Source organism: Sarcophilus harrisii, chromosome 1, assembly GCF_902635505.1.
Source record: "Sarcophilus harrisii chromosome 1, mSarHar1.11, whole genome shotgun sequence".
Lineage (NCBI taxonomy): Eukaryota > Metazoa > Chordata > Mammalia > Dasyuromorphia > Dasyuridae > Sarcophilus > Sarcophilus harrisii.
The window spans coordinates 145112410-145130777 of NC_045426.1; the positions used below are offsets into that span (position 1 = coordinate 145112410).

The 18368-nt window shown below is 35.7% G+C and overlaps 1 protein-coding gene across 1 annotated transcript in view; it reads right to left on the minus strand.

Moving 5' to 3' along the window:
* The window catches only part of ANKRD55 (ankyrin repeat domain 55), a 97887-nt gene that overhangs the window by 13539 nt on the left and 65980 nt on the right, over positions 1–18368 (minus strand). The window contains exons 7-9 of the mRNA XM_031965229.1: positions 10974–11158; positions 5596–5763; positions 2202–2866 (exon numbers count right to left, since the gene is read on the minus strand). Coding sequence (XP_031821089.1) covers positions 2202–2866; positions 5596–5763; positions 10974–11158 — 1018 coding nt within the window. The remainder of the gene's footprint in view (positions 1–2201; positions 2867–5595; positions 5764–10973; positions 11159–18368) is intronic.

Below are 18368 nucleotides of genomic sequence, written 5' to 3' on the forward strand. Positions count from 1 at the left end.
TCAACACCAAGATGTCTGATTAGGGTATAATTACCCATCAGATATAGATCTGTGTAAGGAGGGGAAGAGAAGGAGGTCTGTGTTAGTGAAGATAATGCAGTTTAGCATAAAACTGTATCATGGTCGTCAGTCAAGGAGTATTATGGCTTTAAGTAAATCAAAATGACAAGATATCTTGGGGAAAAAGATATCTTGGTGCATAATATCAACTTGTAGCAGATCACCAGTAAGAATTTGTTTGAGATAAGAGATGTAAAAAAGATTAGAAAGGAAGATGATTTGGTTGTCATAGAATGAGAATGGAAAACAATGGAGTGCCACATGGTTGATAATAAGAGAAGGTGGCCTCTAGCATGTTTGTAAAATAACCCATTGTAGTCAAACATTTCCAGAATGTTTGGGATAAAAACTATATGGGATGGAAATAGATGACATTTCTCTTATGTTTTAGATTTGGACAAGATTTTATATACATTTTCTAATTTGAGCATTTTAATAATGTTATGAGTCAAGATACTTTGGGTATTTTTATTTTTATTTTCGAGACAAGAAAACTGAAGCTCATAAAGATTATATAATTTGTCCACAGTCACACAGCTAGTGTTAGAGATTGGATTTAAACCTGGATCCAAGTCTAGCATGTTGCCAACAGCATCACATATGGAAAGATAGATTTTTTATCTTTATCAGTGAAGGTAGAGTGATTATATTACATAATAATTAAAGTATCTAAATTTATAATATCATTTGCAATCAAGTCAAATGCTTACTGATGGATGATCATTCCCACAAAAATGACTTGAGGATTTGGTACTGGGAAAATAGTACTGTCACTTTGCTTATTATAGTCTGTTAGTCAAAGTAACCTAATTAAGTAGGAAACTATTGACCTGGGGAGTCAGGAGAACTGGTTGTGCTATTAACTAGTTGCATTGTTTTGGGTAAATCACTTCTCTAAGCCTCAGTTTCCTTATCTGTAATAATGAGGCGATTGGACTAGATGAAGACAATGATCTCTTCCAACTCTGAACTCCTATGATTTTGGTGATTGAATAGTAAGTACAGACTTATCTAAAATGTTACCAAATACATCTCCTTTAAAATTCCCATTTATAGCCTAAAGCCTCTTGAAACATTTACCTTATCCTGATCTAGGACTTGACTGACATGCCTTTGATGTAGTTACAAGTTCCTGAATAAGATTTCATGATATTACCCTTATGTGGACTACTCTGTCTATTGCAGATTTCTAATCTGGTTTTGTGCTATTAAATCTTTGTTGATGCTTGAAATGCATGCTTTAATTGTCCATCAGGAAACAGGAATATCAGAAACAATAGACCTTACTGTGCAAAATATGGTTTCTTTTATATTATAAGAACAGAGAGCACAAGATGCTTTAATTTCCTAAGAATGCAATGTATCAGTGAATGAATAAAGCCTAAACAAACTATACTTCTCTTCCTCCTTTAAGAAGCTTTATGAAAAAGAGAAAACAAAAGTTTGACATAGCTTTGGGACATGAAAGTAGCAGGCTTAGATGAGTAGATAAGTAGAAATAGAGAAGTTATGAATTTAGATTAGAATTACCTCCTAATGTAAGCAGGGCTAATTCCCAGGATGACTGGGCACTTATTTATTAGGATTTTTAGGGGTTGAAACCTTTTGTTATTCACTTTCCCCTATTCTCTTGGAAAATTGCATGTTGTTTCATTGCACCATCAGATGCCTTCTGAAAGCAGCCCAATCAGTGACTCTCAGCCACCAGAAAATAGCTAAAATACATTTTTGTGAACTACCTATGAAGTACCTATTAATGGTACCATATTACTCTTGTTCTTGTTCTTCTTATAGTTTAATTGAGAAGGGGATTATTTTGGCCTCTGATATCACTCCCACATCTTTCCATAGCGTAAGAAGGCATTTGTTTATTGGTTTCTCTTTGTGGTAGAAGAGAAGGAGGGCTTTCTCATACTCTGAAGCTTTTTTTTTTTTCCTGAGGGAGTTTGGGATTTCACTTGGAAGAAAGGGAGGCTCTGGAGATGCTCAGAAGGGGTCATATTTTTCCACTTCTCTAACCTGAGCTAACCTGAACTCTAATTTTAGTTCTACTATTCTCTTTCCAACCTATTTATGGGATATGAGCAATACAGTTAATTTACAAGCATAGCAAGTGAAGAAAGATGGTATAAAACTATTACCTGATGTACGATTATATCGGGATAGAGGCTGGACAGGTCCCAAGAACTCCACATGGCTTGGTCTTCCAGTCAATAATCCATCTGGAAGCTTACCTGAAGGAGCTAGAGTCCAATCTTTGCAGGAGAAAATATGATTAGAATCAGATCGCCAAGGATTATCTATCAATGCCTGGCAGCCAGTCCTGTGATCTAATAGGTCATGCTCACTTCTACTTTTTTGAGATTTGCATGAAAAACGATGAGCATTGGAACCTAAGCCATCATGGGAAGTACCCATCTGGGAGGCTGTTAGAAAGGAGATACCTGGAGTGATGGGTGGCAAACTTTGTGTTCTGATTGGTGGTAGTCCTTTACGCTCCTGCTGCTTCTTTTCTGATGAGAGATACTTCGATGTCTCTGTGGCCCTTTTTTTGAAGTCTACCATCACCATTCTCTGATCAGGTACCTCTTGGCAATTGGCATCCACAATGCAGTCAAAGGTAGTGATGATGTCATCAACTTCTGAAGCATCTTCTTCCTGGTACTTGTCCTGGCTGTGGTCTTTCTCATTGATTTTCTGCTCTTCTTTCTTCTTCTTACAGAAGATTTGATTAAGCATGCTGAATGGCTTCTCTTTCTTTAGAAGTCTACTGTTCAGGGAAGAAAGGGGATGAATAGATTCAAGTCTATGGGAGTATAAAAAAAGGAAGCATTGTGAGTGAGGATAGAAAGATGAAGCAAAACTGAACATTTACAATATTGCAATGTATTGTTATTTAGGTTGACATATTAAGATCTGGGAGACTTTAAGGATCATTTAGATAGACTCTAAGAGAGAGTAAAATTACCAGAAGCCTTCCTGTTGTTTCTTTTTATAGAGTTTATTGGTCAAGGAACACCTCCCCTCTCCTGAATATTTTACCCTGCCTCCAGCTTTCTCCTTCTCTTTTAAAATGTTATTTTTTCTCAATTACATGTAAAGCTTTTTAAAAACATTCTTTCCCTCTTGAAGTTTTGAATTGCTAATTCTCTTTCTCTTTATACATCAAGGTGGCAAGGAATTTGAAATATGTGTAGTCATACAAAATATATTTCCACATAAACCATTATGTAAAGAAAACATAGATCAAAACAACAACAACAACAAAAATAAAGTAAAGAACAAATATCTTTCATCTGCATTCAGGCTCTATCAGTTCTTTCTCTAGAGATGGACAGCATCTTTCATCATAAGTCCTACAGAATTGTGTTGGATCATTGAATTGCTTTGATTAACTAACTTATTCATAGGTCAACACACAATATTGCTTTACTGTGTACAATGTTTTCTTGGTTCTGCTCATTACACATTTTTTTTATTAAAGCTTTTTATTTACAAGATATATGCATGGGTACTTTTTCAGCATTGACAATTGCAAAACCTTTTGTTCCAATTTTTCCCCTTCTTTCCTCCACTCCCTCCCCGAGATGGCAGGTAGACCAATACATGTTAAGTATGTTAAAGGATATGTTAAATACAATATATGTATACATATCCATACAGTTATGTTGCTGCACAAGAAGAATTGGACTTTAAAATAATGTACAATTAACCTGTGAAAGAAATAAAAATACGCAGGCGGACAAAAAAGAGGGATTGGGAAATGCTATGTAGTGGTTCACACTCAATTCCCAGAGTTCTTTCTCTGGTGTAGCTGGTTCTATTCATTATTGAATAAATGGAACTGGTTTCATTTATCTCATTATTGAAGAGAGCCACGTCCATCAGAATGGATCATCATATAGTATTGTTGTTGAAGTATATAATGATCTCTTGGTCCTGCTCATTTCACTCAGCATCAGTTCATGTAAGTCTCTCCAGGTCTTTCTGAAATCATCCTGCTAGTCATTTCTTACAGAACAATAATATTCCATAACATTCATATACCACAATTTATTCAGTCATTCTCCAGTTGATGGGCATCCACTCAGTTTCTAGTTTCTAGCCACTACAAAAGAGGGCTGCCACAAACATTTTGCTCATTACACTTTTGAGTCAGTTCATATAAGTCTTTCCATACTTTACTGAGAGCATTCTGTAATGCTCTCATTAAGAGCACATTAGTATTCTAATACTAATGATTAAATTTAAAAATTTTCAATTTTTCTATTTAGCTTTGATCTTTTCATCCTTTATTTTATTGAATATCCATTTCCCCTGAAGGATTATACTCAATTTTGCTGGGTAGATGATTCTTAGTTGTAATCCTAACTCCTTTGATTGCTAGAATATCATATTCTAAGCCCTCCAGTCCTTTAGGAGGCTGCTAAATCTTGCGTTATACTTACTATGGCTGCACAATATTTGAATTGTTTCTTTTTGGTTGCATTGTGGTGTTTTCTCCTTGATACTGGAGGTTTGGAACTTGGCTATAATATTCCTGAGAATTTTCATTTTGGGATCTTTCAGGTGATTAATGAATTCTTTCAATTTCTATTTTATACTATCCTTCTAGAATATCAGAACAGTTTTCCTTGATAATTTTTAGAAAAGATGATGTATAGACTCCTTTTCATCATGACTAATGATAAGTCATCCAATAAATCTTAAATTATATCTCCTGGATCTATTTTCCATATTTTTTTCTCTTTTATATTTGTTTACTTGTTGCTTAAATTTTACTGACAGGACTTTTTTTTAATATAAAGATAAAATTTTATTGTATTCTTAATTAGTGTCTTTGCTATAAAAATCATGGATGGGAATTGGATGGGAGGGCAGTCCACTGTCTGTAAAATCATTGTCTAACCTGGAAATTAAGTTCTTAAAGACTCAGAGATTTTAATGAATTATCCTAATAATCTGTATTTTTAAGCTTTCTAATTTTACAAAGAAAAGAAGCCAAGTGGAAATGAGATCTTTGTTGAAGACTGAAGTTCTCATTAGTTAACACATATATGATATATATACATACATATACATATATGTATACATACATATACATGCCAGTTTTCAACTACATCCAAATGACTGTCTTAAAGTTCTGTGATGCCCCAAATGACCACTCTGTAGACTACTTGGTAATGAATTCCTTTCTCATCTGTTAAATGAAAGGTGTAGCTGAGTTTCCATCTTATCAAGAGAGGAAAAGTCAAACCAGTATATAAGAAACACATTACACACCTATTATATGAAGAGTGGCCTAGGTAGGAAGAGGTACCAAAGGAGAAAATTCTAGCTTTTTGTAGGAGTTAAGAAAATACCTGTTGTATGTAGTCACTTGCCTTTTTTTTTCCTGAGGCAATTGGGGTTAAGTAACTTGTCCAGGGTCACACAGCTAGAAGTGTTGAGTATCCAAGGTCAGATTTGAACTCAGGTCCTCTTGACTTCAGGGCTAGTGCTCTATCCACTGGACCACCTAGTTGCCCTACTTACCTGCTATCTTGAGAGAGCAGATTGATGCATGCTGTGTGTCCACAACGCATCGCATAAGTCAGAGGAGTGTTCTCATTGATGTCTCGAGGACTGCTGTCCATGCCAAGCTGCAACAGCAACTGGACACAGTCAGCCTTTCCTGCTGCTGCTGCCCAATGGAGAGGTGTCCTTGAAGAAAAAAATAGTAGATGGAAGTTTTTGACAAAGGCTATTATACAAGGAATTATGTGGGATGATCATTTTTTCAAACTTTTGCCACGTATTGACAGTATAAATTTTCTCTCTCTTTCTCTCTCCCTTCTTTCCCTCCCTCCCCCCTTCTCTCTCTCTCTGTCACAAAAAATAATTTACAGTGGTATAGACAGTAACTAGGACAGAATAAAATAATTAAATTTATTGACATATAACAAAAGTTACTACTCTTTATATTAAAAAAAATCTTTTGTGGTCAATATGTCATCCTTTTTTTGTGCTCACTTATTTTTACAAATTTGTCAATGAATTCATAAGATTCTGACACAGATTAAATTTTTTTTGTCATGAAGCTATACATTGCATTGGATATTATTACTTAATTAGAAGCATACCTTTGACAAGTAATCCATTTTTCCAAATCTAGCCTTGAGTATAGACCAAAAGTTTTCAAAGAAATTTCAATCAAGTAAGTTTCTTGGCTGCATCTATCTCCATTGCTTGGTTGTCTTAGCCTTTTATGGCACCTAGTATGGTGCCAGGCTAGTTTCATCTCTATTTGGGAATTTTAATAATTTCAGAACAATTTTTCTCAGAATATAAATATATTTATTGTATTTCATCATTTCCTCAATGTGGATAAGACTTTCAGGCCCTTTGGAAGTTAAAAAAAAAAAAAAAAAAAACTAAACTAAACCGAAAAACACATGCCATATTTTATAATCTGATGAAGATATCTAGATCTTATGAGCTCATCTGGACTTCTTTTGACCACATTTTGGTTACAGCCTTTGTTGTAAGCATAGCTCTAAAGCTACCACTCTCTTGGTTCAGGTACAATGTTGGGACAAAATGAGGTACTACTAAATCACGAAAAAGTAGCAAAGAAAGGGACTTGATCTAACACAGCAAAGATATAGCGACTCTTAGCTCTCTAGATGAGGTCTCCTTTCATTTCCATTTGGAAATGGGTCTGGTCAGCCAGTCAGTCATCAAAAAATGTTTGTAACTCATGTGGTCTTGGACATACACCAAGTCTGAGAGATTGGGATCTTTTAAGCCCCCAGACCAGGAAGCTGAAGCAAGGAAGCTTAGCTCAATTACTTTGTGTGGGGAAGGAAGCTCTGTTGGAGTAAGAGAAGCTGCCTCAAGAAACTGCCATTCTATCTTGAATGAAAAAGCAAGTTTCCTTGGCAAAATCTGCCTTTTTTCGATCTTCAGTTTTATAGTCTTTGTATTGTCTTGCTCAGGACGAGTATTTTTTTTTCTTCACTGCAGTAGTTAACAGCTGTCTTTTTTTTTTTTTAAAGTGGTCTTATTTTTGCTTTTCTAATTTCAAGGTTACATCACATTGTAGAGGAGTGAAAAACAATCCTTTTACCTGCCATGTACCTCTGAAGCTTTGGCTTGTTCTCTGAGGATGATGTTAGATCCTTTTTTTTTTTTTCCTGAGGTAATTGGAGTTAAGTGACTTGCCCAGGGTCACACAGCTAGGAAGTGTTAAGTGTCAGACCAAATTTGAACTCAAGTCCTCCTGACTTCAGGGCTGGTGCTCTATCCACTGCACCACCTAGCTACCCCAAATTAGATCCTTTTGAAGTAATAGTTCATCCTTTCTTGGATTTTGTTTTCTATTTTTTTTAAACCACATTCTGCTTTGATGTGACTGATCCTTTTTCATTGTGAGTTTGAATGACCTCTGAAATGTGATCTCCCCATACCAAAAGTGATTGTAGTATTTATAACAATTGCCCTCATAACTAAATTAGCATATTTCCTTGGAAGTAATAGTTGTTCTTAATAACAAGAAAACAGCATCAAAAGGAATGAAACAGGTGAATGGCATGAAATACACAAGTGCCAACAAACTAAGAACACTAACAAAAGACGGAGGAAAATGGCTCAATACATTTTCATCTGGTTAAGATCAGATTTCTGAGTCGTCCTAAAGTCAGTAGAAGTTCAATCTGATATGGCCATGCTGGCACATGACTGTTGCTGTTTCAAAAGAAAACAATATCAAAATTTTTGCTTTTCCCAAATAATTTATACGTCATCATAAAAACTTATTTAAAAAGCCAAGAACTCAAAATTCTTTTTGTTTTTATTTTTATTTATACAGCACAGTTTTAAATCAATTTCAGCAAAGTATACATGTCAAGAATAAGCAACTTTACATTTGTAGAGGAAAGATGAGCTCAGTTACTTTAACTTGGTTGATTAAAATAAAATTGTGATGTGCAAAAATGTTTGTGGCAGCCCTTTTTGTAGTGGCTAGAAACTGGAAATTGAATGGATGCCCATCAATTGGAGAATGGCTGAGTAAATTGTGGTATATGAATGTTATGGAATATTATTGTTTTGTAAAAAATGACCAGCAGGATGATTTCAGAGAGACCTGGAGAGATTTACATAAACCGATGTTAAATGAAATGAGCAGAACCAGGAGATCATCATACACGGCAACAAGAAAATTATATAATGATCAGTTCTGATGGATGTGGTTCTCTTCAACAATGAGATGATTCAAATCAGTTCTAATTGTTCAGTGATGAAGAAAGCCATCTACACCCAGAGAGAGGACTGTGGGAACTGAATGTGGTTCACAACATAGCATTTTCACTGTTTTTGTTGCTTGCTTACAGCTGCTTCTTCTTCTTCTTCTTCTTCTTCTTCTTCTTCTTCTTCTTCTTCTTCTTCTTCTTCTTCTTCTTCTTCTTCTTCTTCTTCTTCTTCTTCTTCTTCTTCTTCTTCTTCTTCTTCTTCTTCTTCTTCTTCTTCTTCCTTCTTCTTTCTTTTTCTTTCTTCTTCTTTTCTTCTGGTTTGATTTGATTTTTCTTGTGTAGCACAATAATTTTTTAAATATTTATGCATATAGTGGATTTAACATATATTTCTATTATGTTTAACATATTGGACTACTTGCCATATAGGGAAAGGTGTGGGGGTAAAGAGGGAAAATTGGAACACAAAATTTTGCAAGGGCTAATGTTAAAGTATTGTCCATGCATATATTTTAAAAAATAAAAAGCTTTAATAAAAAATAAAATTTTGAATAAAACTAAAACCACAAGTCAATCCTTCTGTGGATCAATTACCTCTACTCAGAGACATTCTTGCTGTGTAGCAGTGTGGAGTAGTGGAAAGGACTCTGAGATAGGAAGTCAGAAGATCTGAGTTTGAATTCAGATCCTTTACTTGCTAATTCTGTGACCTGGCCTCTCTGAATCTTCGTTTACCTATTTGTAAAGTCCCTTATTTAGGTCTTTAAATCTATGATCCTATGAGATGTCAAATGGGGATCTTGGTAATAATACTTCTCTCAATACTTAGCAGTTGTAAAGATGAAAGATGTGGATTGAATCTATAATGTCAGAGGTCTGCAGAACTCTTAGGTTAGAAAGCACCTCTTTTTCCAAAGCAGTCAGCTCCTCCATTATCTCTAAGACTTAGAATCTTAGAACTACCTAGAACAGAGGTGTCAATCTTGTGGATCACTCCTAGTTGCTCTCTGAACCAGATTAAAATGTAATTAGAAAATTTTTAATGAAATAAAAATACAACATAAATAATGTTCACTTTTTGCTTTTCTAAGTCAATGTACAGCCAGTCTGATTCCACTGGATAGAGCAAGGAAAGGTTAAGTGGCTTGCCCCAAATCCCATATCTATCACATGTCAGATGTGGGGTTAAGTTCCAGGTTTTCCTATCTGAAGGCCAGCTCTCTCTCTACTGATTCTCTGGACACTGGCTCAAATGACATGAAATGTGTAGAGTCCTTTGTAAGTCATAAAGCATTATATCAACATAGGATACTTTGATGGTTATTATTTCATGGCCACAAATTACACTCTGGACCTCAGCCAACCATCTTGCAAAGGAATCCTTTGGTAATAAGAGGAAACAATGTAGACATCTTAGTACATTCAGTGCCCTGATGGAAAAACAAGTTGGCAATAACTTATTTACCTGGACTTTGTAACACACTGTTATCATTTGACCTTCATAATGACCCTGTATGGCGAAGTTTGTACTTTTTAAAAATCTGAATTTGAGATTATATTGGTTTTGGGATCTCCCATTGTGGAAGTCCCTTCCACCAATGTAGATCAACAGCTTGCCTGTAACCAGAGTGGACTGGAGCTAGCTTAAACTGGCTTGTTAAATTTTCAGCATGAACAGATATATCTCAGAAATCAGCAAATGCTAGGAATAAATTTGATTGATTGTTTTGTGAATTATCTAGACTTAAAGTGAAAAAATGCTAATAATACAGATTAATCTTAAAAGCATGGTTTGCATTTTCAGAGATTTGATTGTTAAGTATTTACTAGTAGGCTCCTGCCTGTGACCTAGGCTTAGAAAGTTGCTTGAGACAATGAAAAAGTTAACAGTTTGCTCATAGTCATATAACTAGTCTATGCCAGAGTTAAGACTTCAACTCAACAGTAATTCCATAACTATAATCACCATATCATGATAATGGCTAATGACAACAATATACCAGGAATAATATAATAATTGCTAACATTTATATGGCACTTACTATAAGCCAGGCACTGAGTTAAGCACTTTACAATTATTACGTCATTTTATTTTTACAATAACTCTGGGAATTAGGAGAGGAAACTGAGACAGAGGGCAAGTGACTTGCCCAGAGTCACAGAGAGAGTAAAGGTCTGAGGCTTCACCTGAACTCAGATATTATTGATTCAAGCACTCTATCCACTTGCACATAGCAAAAAACCAAAACCCAAAAAAAAAAAAAAAAAAAAAAACAAAAAGCAGTAGATATTAGCTTTACACCTTAACTCCAAAATCTGGTCCATTTTCATGTCAATGCTGCCTCTATGTTTGTTTTTTGACAGTCATGATTAGAGTTATCTTTGTGAAAGCAAATTAAAGTATAGTACAAGGAGCATGAATTCAGTTAATGGCTGATGTTCAGGAAATAGCCTGAGACCACTGATGTTGTTTGGTTAAAAGATGAAAACTTAGCAATTTCTCTCCAGGTTATGCCTTTCTCAGAAATAGAACAATTATTCCCATCACCAGTCTGCATGTGAATTTTATTGGCACCTAGGATCTAATAAAACATGATCAGTCAATAAAAATGCTCATCTCTAGGTTGACATCCTAAGATGTGAAGCATACTTTACAGCCCTTTAGTAAGTTGCCATGGATACCTGTCATCCACATCCAGTGCCTGTAGGTTGCAGTCTGGGACTTTTGCCAGCTCACTGATAATGTCGCTATAACCTGCTGCAGCAGCAATGTGCACACATGTCTTCCCATTTTCATCATCATAGTTGATAATAGACTGACCCTCTTGATGTCTCAGAATGATGGAACATAGAATTTTGTTTCCACTCTGGAAAGAGAAGCCAATAAAACCTATTATTTCAATGATCAAAGTATCCTTTCCTTTCTTAAATATTGCATTGCTAAAGGCAAAAATTGTGACTTCCCCATTCAAACATCGTATCAATTCATTTTTTCAAGCCCTTACCAACTTAGCTGTTCTTTTCTTAGAACTACAATCTACAATCTAGCTTTAGCTGCTTAATAAGAGTCTTATTTTATACTGGTTAGCATCCTTCTCATGAAGAAGAATGATAATACCTAACATTTATATAGCACTGAAATGTAAGAATCACTTAAAACCAGTCATTGTTTCACCCCTTAATTTTCTCTACACTAAATAATTCTAGTTTGCTTAATTTAGATCATAAGTTATAAGATTTATATCTAGAAAAGACCTTAGAGATACCACAATCCCTGCATTTTACAGAGGGGGAAATTGCTTGTCCAAGGCCATATAAATAGTAAGAAGTTGAGTCAAGTTCTCTGAGATCAAATCCAGTACTCTTTTTGCTCCATCATTTTTGTTCCATCCTTTCTCAAGGGTCCTAGTTTTTAAATAATCATTTTAATTATTCTTATCTGAATCACCCTCAATTTCTCTCTTTCAAAATATGGAACTAAAAAATAATAACAAATGTATTATCTCATTGAAACTGCCTCCAGGCTCAAAAAGTTATCAAACTGTGCATACCCTTTAATCCAGCAGTATTACTACTGGGCTTATATCCCAAAGAGGGGATATAAAGAAGGGAAAGGGACCTGTATGTGCAAGAATGTTTGTGGCAGCCCTCTTTGTAGTGGCTAGAAACTGGAAACTGAGTGGATGCCCATCAGTTGGAGAATGGCTGAATAAATTGTGGTATATGAATATTATGGAATATTATTGTTCTGTAAGAAATGACCAACAGGATGATTTCAGAAAGGCCTGCAGAGACTTACATGAACTGATGCTGAGTGAAATGAGCAGGACCAGGAGATCATTATATACTTCAACAACAATACTATATGATGACCAGTTCTGATGGACCTGGCCATCCTCAGCAACGAGATCAACCAAATCATTTCCAATGGAGCAGTAATGAACTGAACCAGCTACGCCCAGAGAAAGAACTCTGGGAGATGACTAAAAACCATTACATTGAATTCCCAACCCCTATATTTATGCCCACCTGCATTTTTTATTTCCTTCACAAGCTAATTGTACAATATTTCAGAGTCTGATTCTTTTTGTACAGCAAAATAACAGTTTGGTCATGTATACTTATTGTGTATCTAATTTATATTTTAATATATTTAACATCTACTGGGCATCCTGCCATCTGGGGGAGGGGGTGGGGGGTAAGAGGTGAAAAATTGGAACAAGAGGTTTGGCAATTGTTAATGCTGTAAAGTTACTCATATATATAACCTGTAAATAAAAGGCTATTAAATAAAAAAAAATTAAAAGAAAAAAAAAAGAAACTGCCTCCAGACTCTTACATATTTTATACCCATTTATACAGCTGAATAGCTTTTTGTGGATATAATTGTAGTGCTAGAGAGTAATCCCTGAGCTGCCTAAGCTGGAATCCCCTCACCTGCTGTTAGCACAGTTAGTCTTTTTTTCCTCAGTGTATCATTCAACACTGTATTCTGATAGACCTTCATCCTGTCGCTGATGAAAAATTTCTCTAATCTTTTATGATCACTTAAAGTTTTGTGGTATAATAGAGTTCTAGACTTGAAGAGAGAAGGGATCTGGGTTCAGTTTTCTCTTTTGTTGCTTACTATGTTCATGAACAAATAGATCACCTCACTGTTCTGAGTCTCAATTTTTTCATCTGTAAAATGGATTTGGTCATGCCTCAACTATACCTTGCTAGGCTGCTGTGATGATCAAAGATTATAAAGACAATTAGCAAACCTAAAAGGCTACGTAAGTATCAACTCTGTCCAGTTCCAGCTTGAAGGTCATTTTGTGAATTATTTATCTCATGTTTATTTTATAGTTGGAGGCAGCTAGATTTCTCAATGGATAGAGCATTGGGACTGGAGTCAAGAAGATTCATCATTCTGAATACAGACACTTATTTGCTGTGTGACTGGGCAAATAACTTAACCATGTTTGCCTTAATCCACTGGAAGAACAAATGGCAAATCACTTTGTCAAGAAAACCCCATGGACAACATTGATTTTCAATGGTCCATGGGGTCATGAAGAGTAAAAGAACAAGTTAACTTGAACTACTAACAACAGCTGATAGTTACATTTTCTTTTTTTCTCTGTTCTCTCTCTCTTTTTTTTCCTGAGGTGATTGGGGTCAAGTGACTTACCCAGGGTCACACAGCTAGGAAGTATTTGAGGCTGTCTTTGAACTCAGGTCCTCCTAACTTCAGGGCTGGTGCTTTATCCCCTGCACTATCTAGCTGCCCCTGATAGTTACATTTTCAGTATGAGAGTTTAAACCAGGGAAATAAGTAAGTGCTACAAATTAAGGCTTGATTTGTTGTTTTATTTTTTTCATTCTCTACACTTTCAGGAAGTGATCAAGAAAATACTAATAATGATGATTAAAATTAAAAGCATACTTCTCTCCCTTCCTCACTCCAACTAGTTGCTAGACATTTACCAACACATAATGATGATTAAAATTAAAAGCATACTTCCCCTCCTTCCTCACTCCAACTAGTTGCTAAACATTTACACACACCCCTGTCTTGGGATCCTTTCACTGTTCTTTGATACTTCCCTAAGAAGGAAGGGTGGAAATGGTGAAAAAGCTACAACTCAGGATGCCAGCTGTCTTCCTGACTTATAGAATCTTATTTTTTGTGCATTGGGTTTTCAGATCATTTTCTGAATGGGATTTTTTTTCCTGAAGCAATTGGGGTTAAGTGACTTGCCCAGGGTCACACAGTTAGAAAGTGTTAAGTGTCTGAGGTCAGATTTGAATTCAGATCCTCCTGACTTCAGGGCTGGTGATGAGTGAAAATTTTAATAAAAGAATTGATGTAAAGAGTACAGAGAAACAGAGAGGGTAAACAGCAAAGATGGGAAGAAACACTAGGTTGGTAAGGAGTTACCAAGAAATATTAAAGGAGAACTTCAGCTATTTCAGAATTTTTCTCCAGTCTAACTTTCTGGTGAAGCAGCTAGCTGGCACAGTGGATGAGTATCAGGCTTGAAGTCAGAAAAATTCATCTTCCTGAGTTCAAATCCTGCCTCAGACAGCTACTAGTTATGTAACCCTGGTTAAGTAAGTTATTTAACCCTGTTTGCCTCAGTTTCCTTATCTGTAAAATGAGCTGGTGAAAGAAAAGGCAAACTCTCCAGTATTTCTGTGAAGAAAATCCCAAATGGCATCAAGAAATATAAAGTTTTGTTGTTCAATCTTCATGACCCCATGGACCACAGCAAGCCAATGTTGTCACTGGAGTTTTCTTGGAAATGCTTTGCCATTTCCTCTTCCAATGGATTAAGGCAAACAAAGATTAAATTTTAAAATTGCCCAGATTCACATAGCTAGTAAGTATCTGAGGCAGGATTTAAAGTTAGAAAGATGAGTTTTCCTGATTTCAAGCTTTGTACTCTATCCACTGTCAACTAACTGCCTTGCTAGAAAGTTAGACTAGAGAAAATCTAAGTACTTAAAGTTCTTCTTCAATACTTCTAGTCTCCCTTTTGGGCAATCCCTTCCCAAATTTGTGTTTCTTCTCATCTTTGCTGTTTACCCTCTCTATTCCTCTGAACTTTCTACACCAATTCTTTATTAAAATTTTCACTCAGAAAATGATCTGAAAACCCAATTCACAAAAAAATAAGCTTTTATATATTAGGAGCATGGGTGGCATCCTGAGTTGTAACTTTCTCATCAGTTCCATGCTTTTCTTGTTAGGGAGGTATAAGAGAATAATGAGAGGATCTCAAGGCAGGGGTTTGTTGGTAAATTTTGAGCAACTAGTTGGGGTGAGGAAGGAAAAAAATGTATGCATGATATGATCTTAATCTTAATCATCATTATTAGCATTTTCTCCATCTTTTTCTGAAATCTGGAGAATGGGAAAAAAAACAAAACAATAAATCAAGCCCTCATTTGTAGCATTTGCCCATTTGCCTGGTTTAAATGTTCATATTGAACTATTATGAGTAGTTCAAATTGACTCTACTATATATGGGTCCAAAAGGCATTGGGATGAAAAGGGGTTAGAAGAGAAACAAAGAACCTAAATAAACTACTACCTGATTAATTTGCTTCTGAACCTACCAGGCTTGGTACCAGTCAGGGCCAAGATTTGTCCTTATATTGGCAGAGTAGGAAGTTACTACACCAAAAATTTTATTTTGCACATATTTCCATGTACCTTTGCGATATTTTCTTTCAATAGCAAATAAGCTACTTGAGGGTAGGAACTGTCTAATTTTTGTCTTTGTAGTCCTGGTGCCTGATGCATTATGGCCACATGCAAATAAATACCTTTTGAATTGAGTTGAATTGAACAGTAAAACTTGAAGGCTCCTGAAAGATCTCTGCTTTAGCTAATATCTTTCCCACCTTGAAAAAGTTCATGCATTATGTTGAGCTTTTCTGGGTATTCCAAGATCAGTGGATAATTTGTTCCAATACCATATTCAAGAAGACTTCCTTCCTGCATTGAATTCTTAAAATCAATGGCTAATGGTTTTTCAATAACATCAGCTAATGTCCTGAGCTCTCTAGAAGACTTGTGTGCTAAGTTGAACTCTTTAACATTTTAAAAGTCATGCTGGTCAATTCTTCAATTTTTAATTTCACTTTCTTATGTATTTTACTTTCTGGATATTTGATTACAGTGCTTTGGGGAAACCTAAGTTTATTTTTTTAAGTTATTTTTTAAAAATAATATCAGGGCTCAGTTTTGTGTAGGTGTTTTTTTTAAACAATTAATAATCAAATGGGAGGGAATGGGGAACCACAACAAAAATAATCAGGAGAAAAGAATTTGGAGTTAATATGAACTTGCTTCTTGCTTCTATTTCTAAGAAGAAAGAAGGAGAGAAGTTAGTGGTTCAATTTGGATGACTGTGCCCTATTCCCGTTTTCATATGAAAATCAATTCAGCCTGGTTTTTATGTTAAAGAGGCAACTCCCTTCTTTGAGGGACAAAGAAATGAAATCTGAGAATGAAAATCTTCCTTCTTTTTTTCCCTCCCCTTCTCAGCTATTCCATAACTACAGTTAACATTCAATAAGTAAACTTTGTGCCCATGTGGGGGAGGAAAATAAGTTTTAAAAAAATCAGATAAGACAAAATACCTGCTCTTATGTAATCTCTAGTAAGATATAGGTGAAACTAAATAATGAAGATATTGTAATATAATCTATTAGTCCTATCTATCCCTTTTACAAGTTAGAGGGTTTATGATTTTCATCCAAGAAACCTGATCATCAACTCAAATGTTGAAACAACTGGGACTGTTTTTTCTAGTTCACATTTATGCTGCCTTCTCCATGAAATCTTTCCTGATGCTCCTAGTAAAATATGATCTGCCCACTATTTAGCCTAATATTTCATTTTCTTTGCATCTCCCTAGTGAAATTATTATGTTATTATGTATTATGTTCATTTATGCATATTATTCTCCCTTTAGATTATATGCTTGATTTGGGCAAGGACTGTCTCCTATTTAAACTTTTTGTCTCCCGCAGTGCTCAACACAGTATTCTGCACACAATAGGTGTTTTTGAAAAATGTTTCTTAAAGAGAACTTCTCTTACTCTATCATATGTCTAAGTGACTGGAATGATCATGAACCAGTCAGTCTAAATTAGTATTTTAAAAATTCTATCCAGTTGAATAATCTGTATTATTCTTCATAAAAATCTTATTTTATCTCTTATCATGGCATGGAGGTGATCTGCAGCTCTTGATGGTAGAGAACATGGCCATGATGAGACATCAGGTTTTGTCCCAGGCATAGGCATCCATTTTCCCACCATTGATGTTCACTCCATTGATGTACAGCTCAAGCTCATGCTCTCATCTACTCTCATCTACAGGATTTATTTGCTGCACATAGTAACTAACATGACCCTACTCTCATCCTTGGGGTCCTGATACTATAGTGCCCTTCTTCTGGGGGCCCACTTTCCCTCACTCTCAACCTCACTAGGAATGCAAGTTGTTCTCTTTGGGGTATAATCTGCTTTTTTTCCTAAAACAACTCTCCATGATTGGTCTGTCTCCTGCACTGTCCCCACATTCAATATTCTTTGCATCACTTCCAGTTTCTAGACCTCCTTATTCCCTTCCTCTTTTCACATTGCTGGTGAAAAGAATTTCTGATTAGAAATAAGTCCAGGCTCTGTCAGGAACTATCTAATTTTGTTTGTAAGTTCAGTAATTGTCTGTCTATTATTCAAGAACCAACTTAGCTAAATTCTGCAAAAGTTTTACTACTTAATTATAATAATGATAATAATAATAGCTAACGTTTATACAGTGCCATACTATGTGCCTTAATAATTATTATCTTATTTAACCTAAAAAAGCCCTGAGGTAGGTATTTGTGAAGATCTTGTAAAGATCGCGTATTTTTAAATCAGCAGGAGTCAGGAATTCAGGTTAGGGGAAAATCGTCATTCTTTATTCTCAGTGAAGAAGGATCGGAGGTGGAAGAGAATCGGCGATAGCAATGTGTGCAGCTGAGTCAAGAAGCTAGCTAGACCAGCAGCCACACGACCAGCAGCTGGAGTATCGAACCCAGGCCCAATCTCCCCCAGCTTCTCTTCCTGTCTCTCTCTCTGACTCCACCCACCCAAATCGTCATTTCCTATACAACACATCAGGACTTGCATGGAGAGTAGGCAGGGACCATTCTTTATCCAATCATGTATATTAATAGAATATAGCCCAATTACTATTTAGCCTCACGTACTTGGGACCTCAGTGCATCAACTCAAAAACCCATTATAGGTATTATTATTATTATCCCCATTTTACAAATGAGAAAGCAGAGGCCGATAGAGATTGGAATGATTTTTCCAAGGTCACACAGCTAATAAGAGCCTGAGGTTAGATTTGAATTCAGGTCTTCTTGACTTCTGAGCTCTATCCACTGAGCTACCTGGTTACCCATGGTTTTTTGTTTTTGTTTTAGTTTTTTTCTTGCAGCAGTAACCTAAAAGGCCTGAAGGGTTTTGAGAAAAAGATACAATCACAAATCACATGAAATTCTGAAGTGTTGATTCATGGCATGA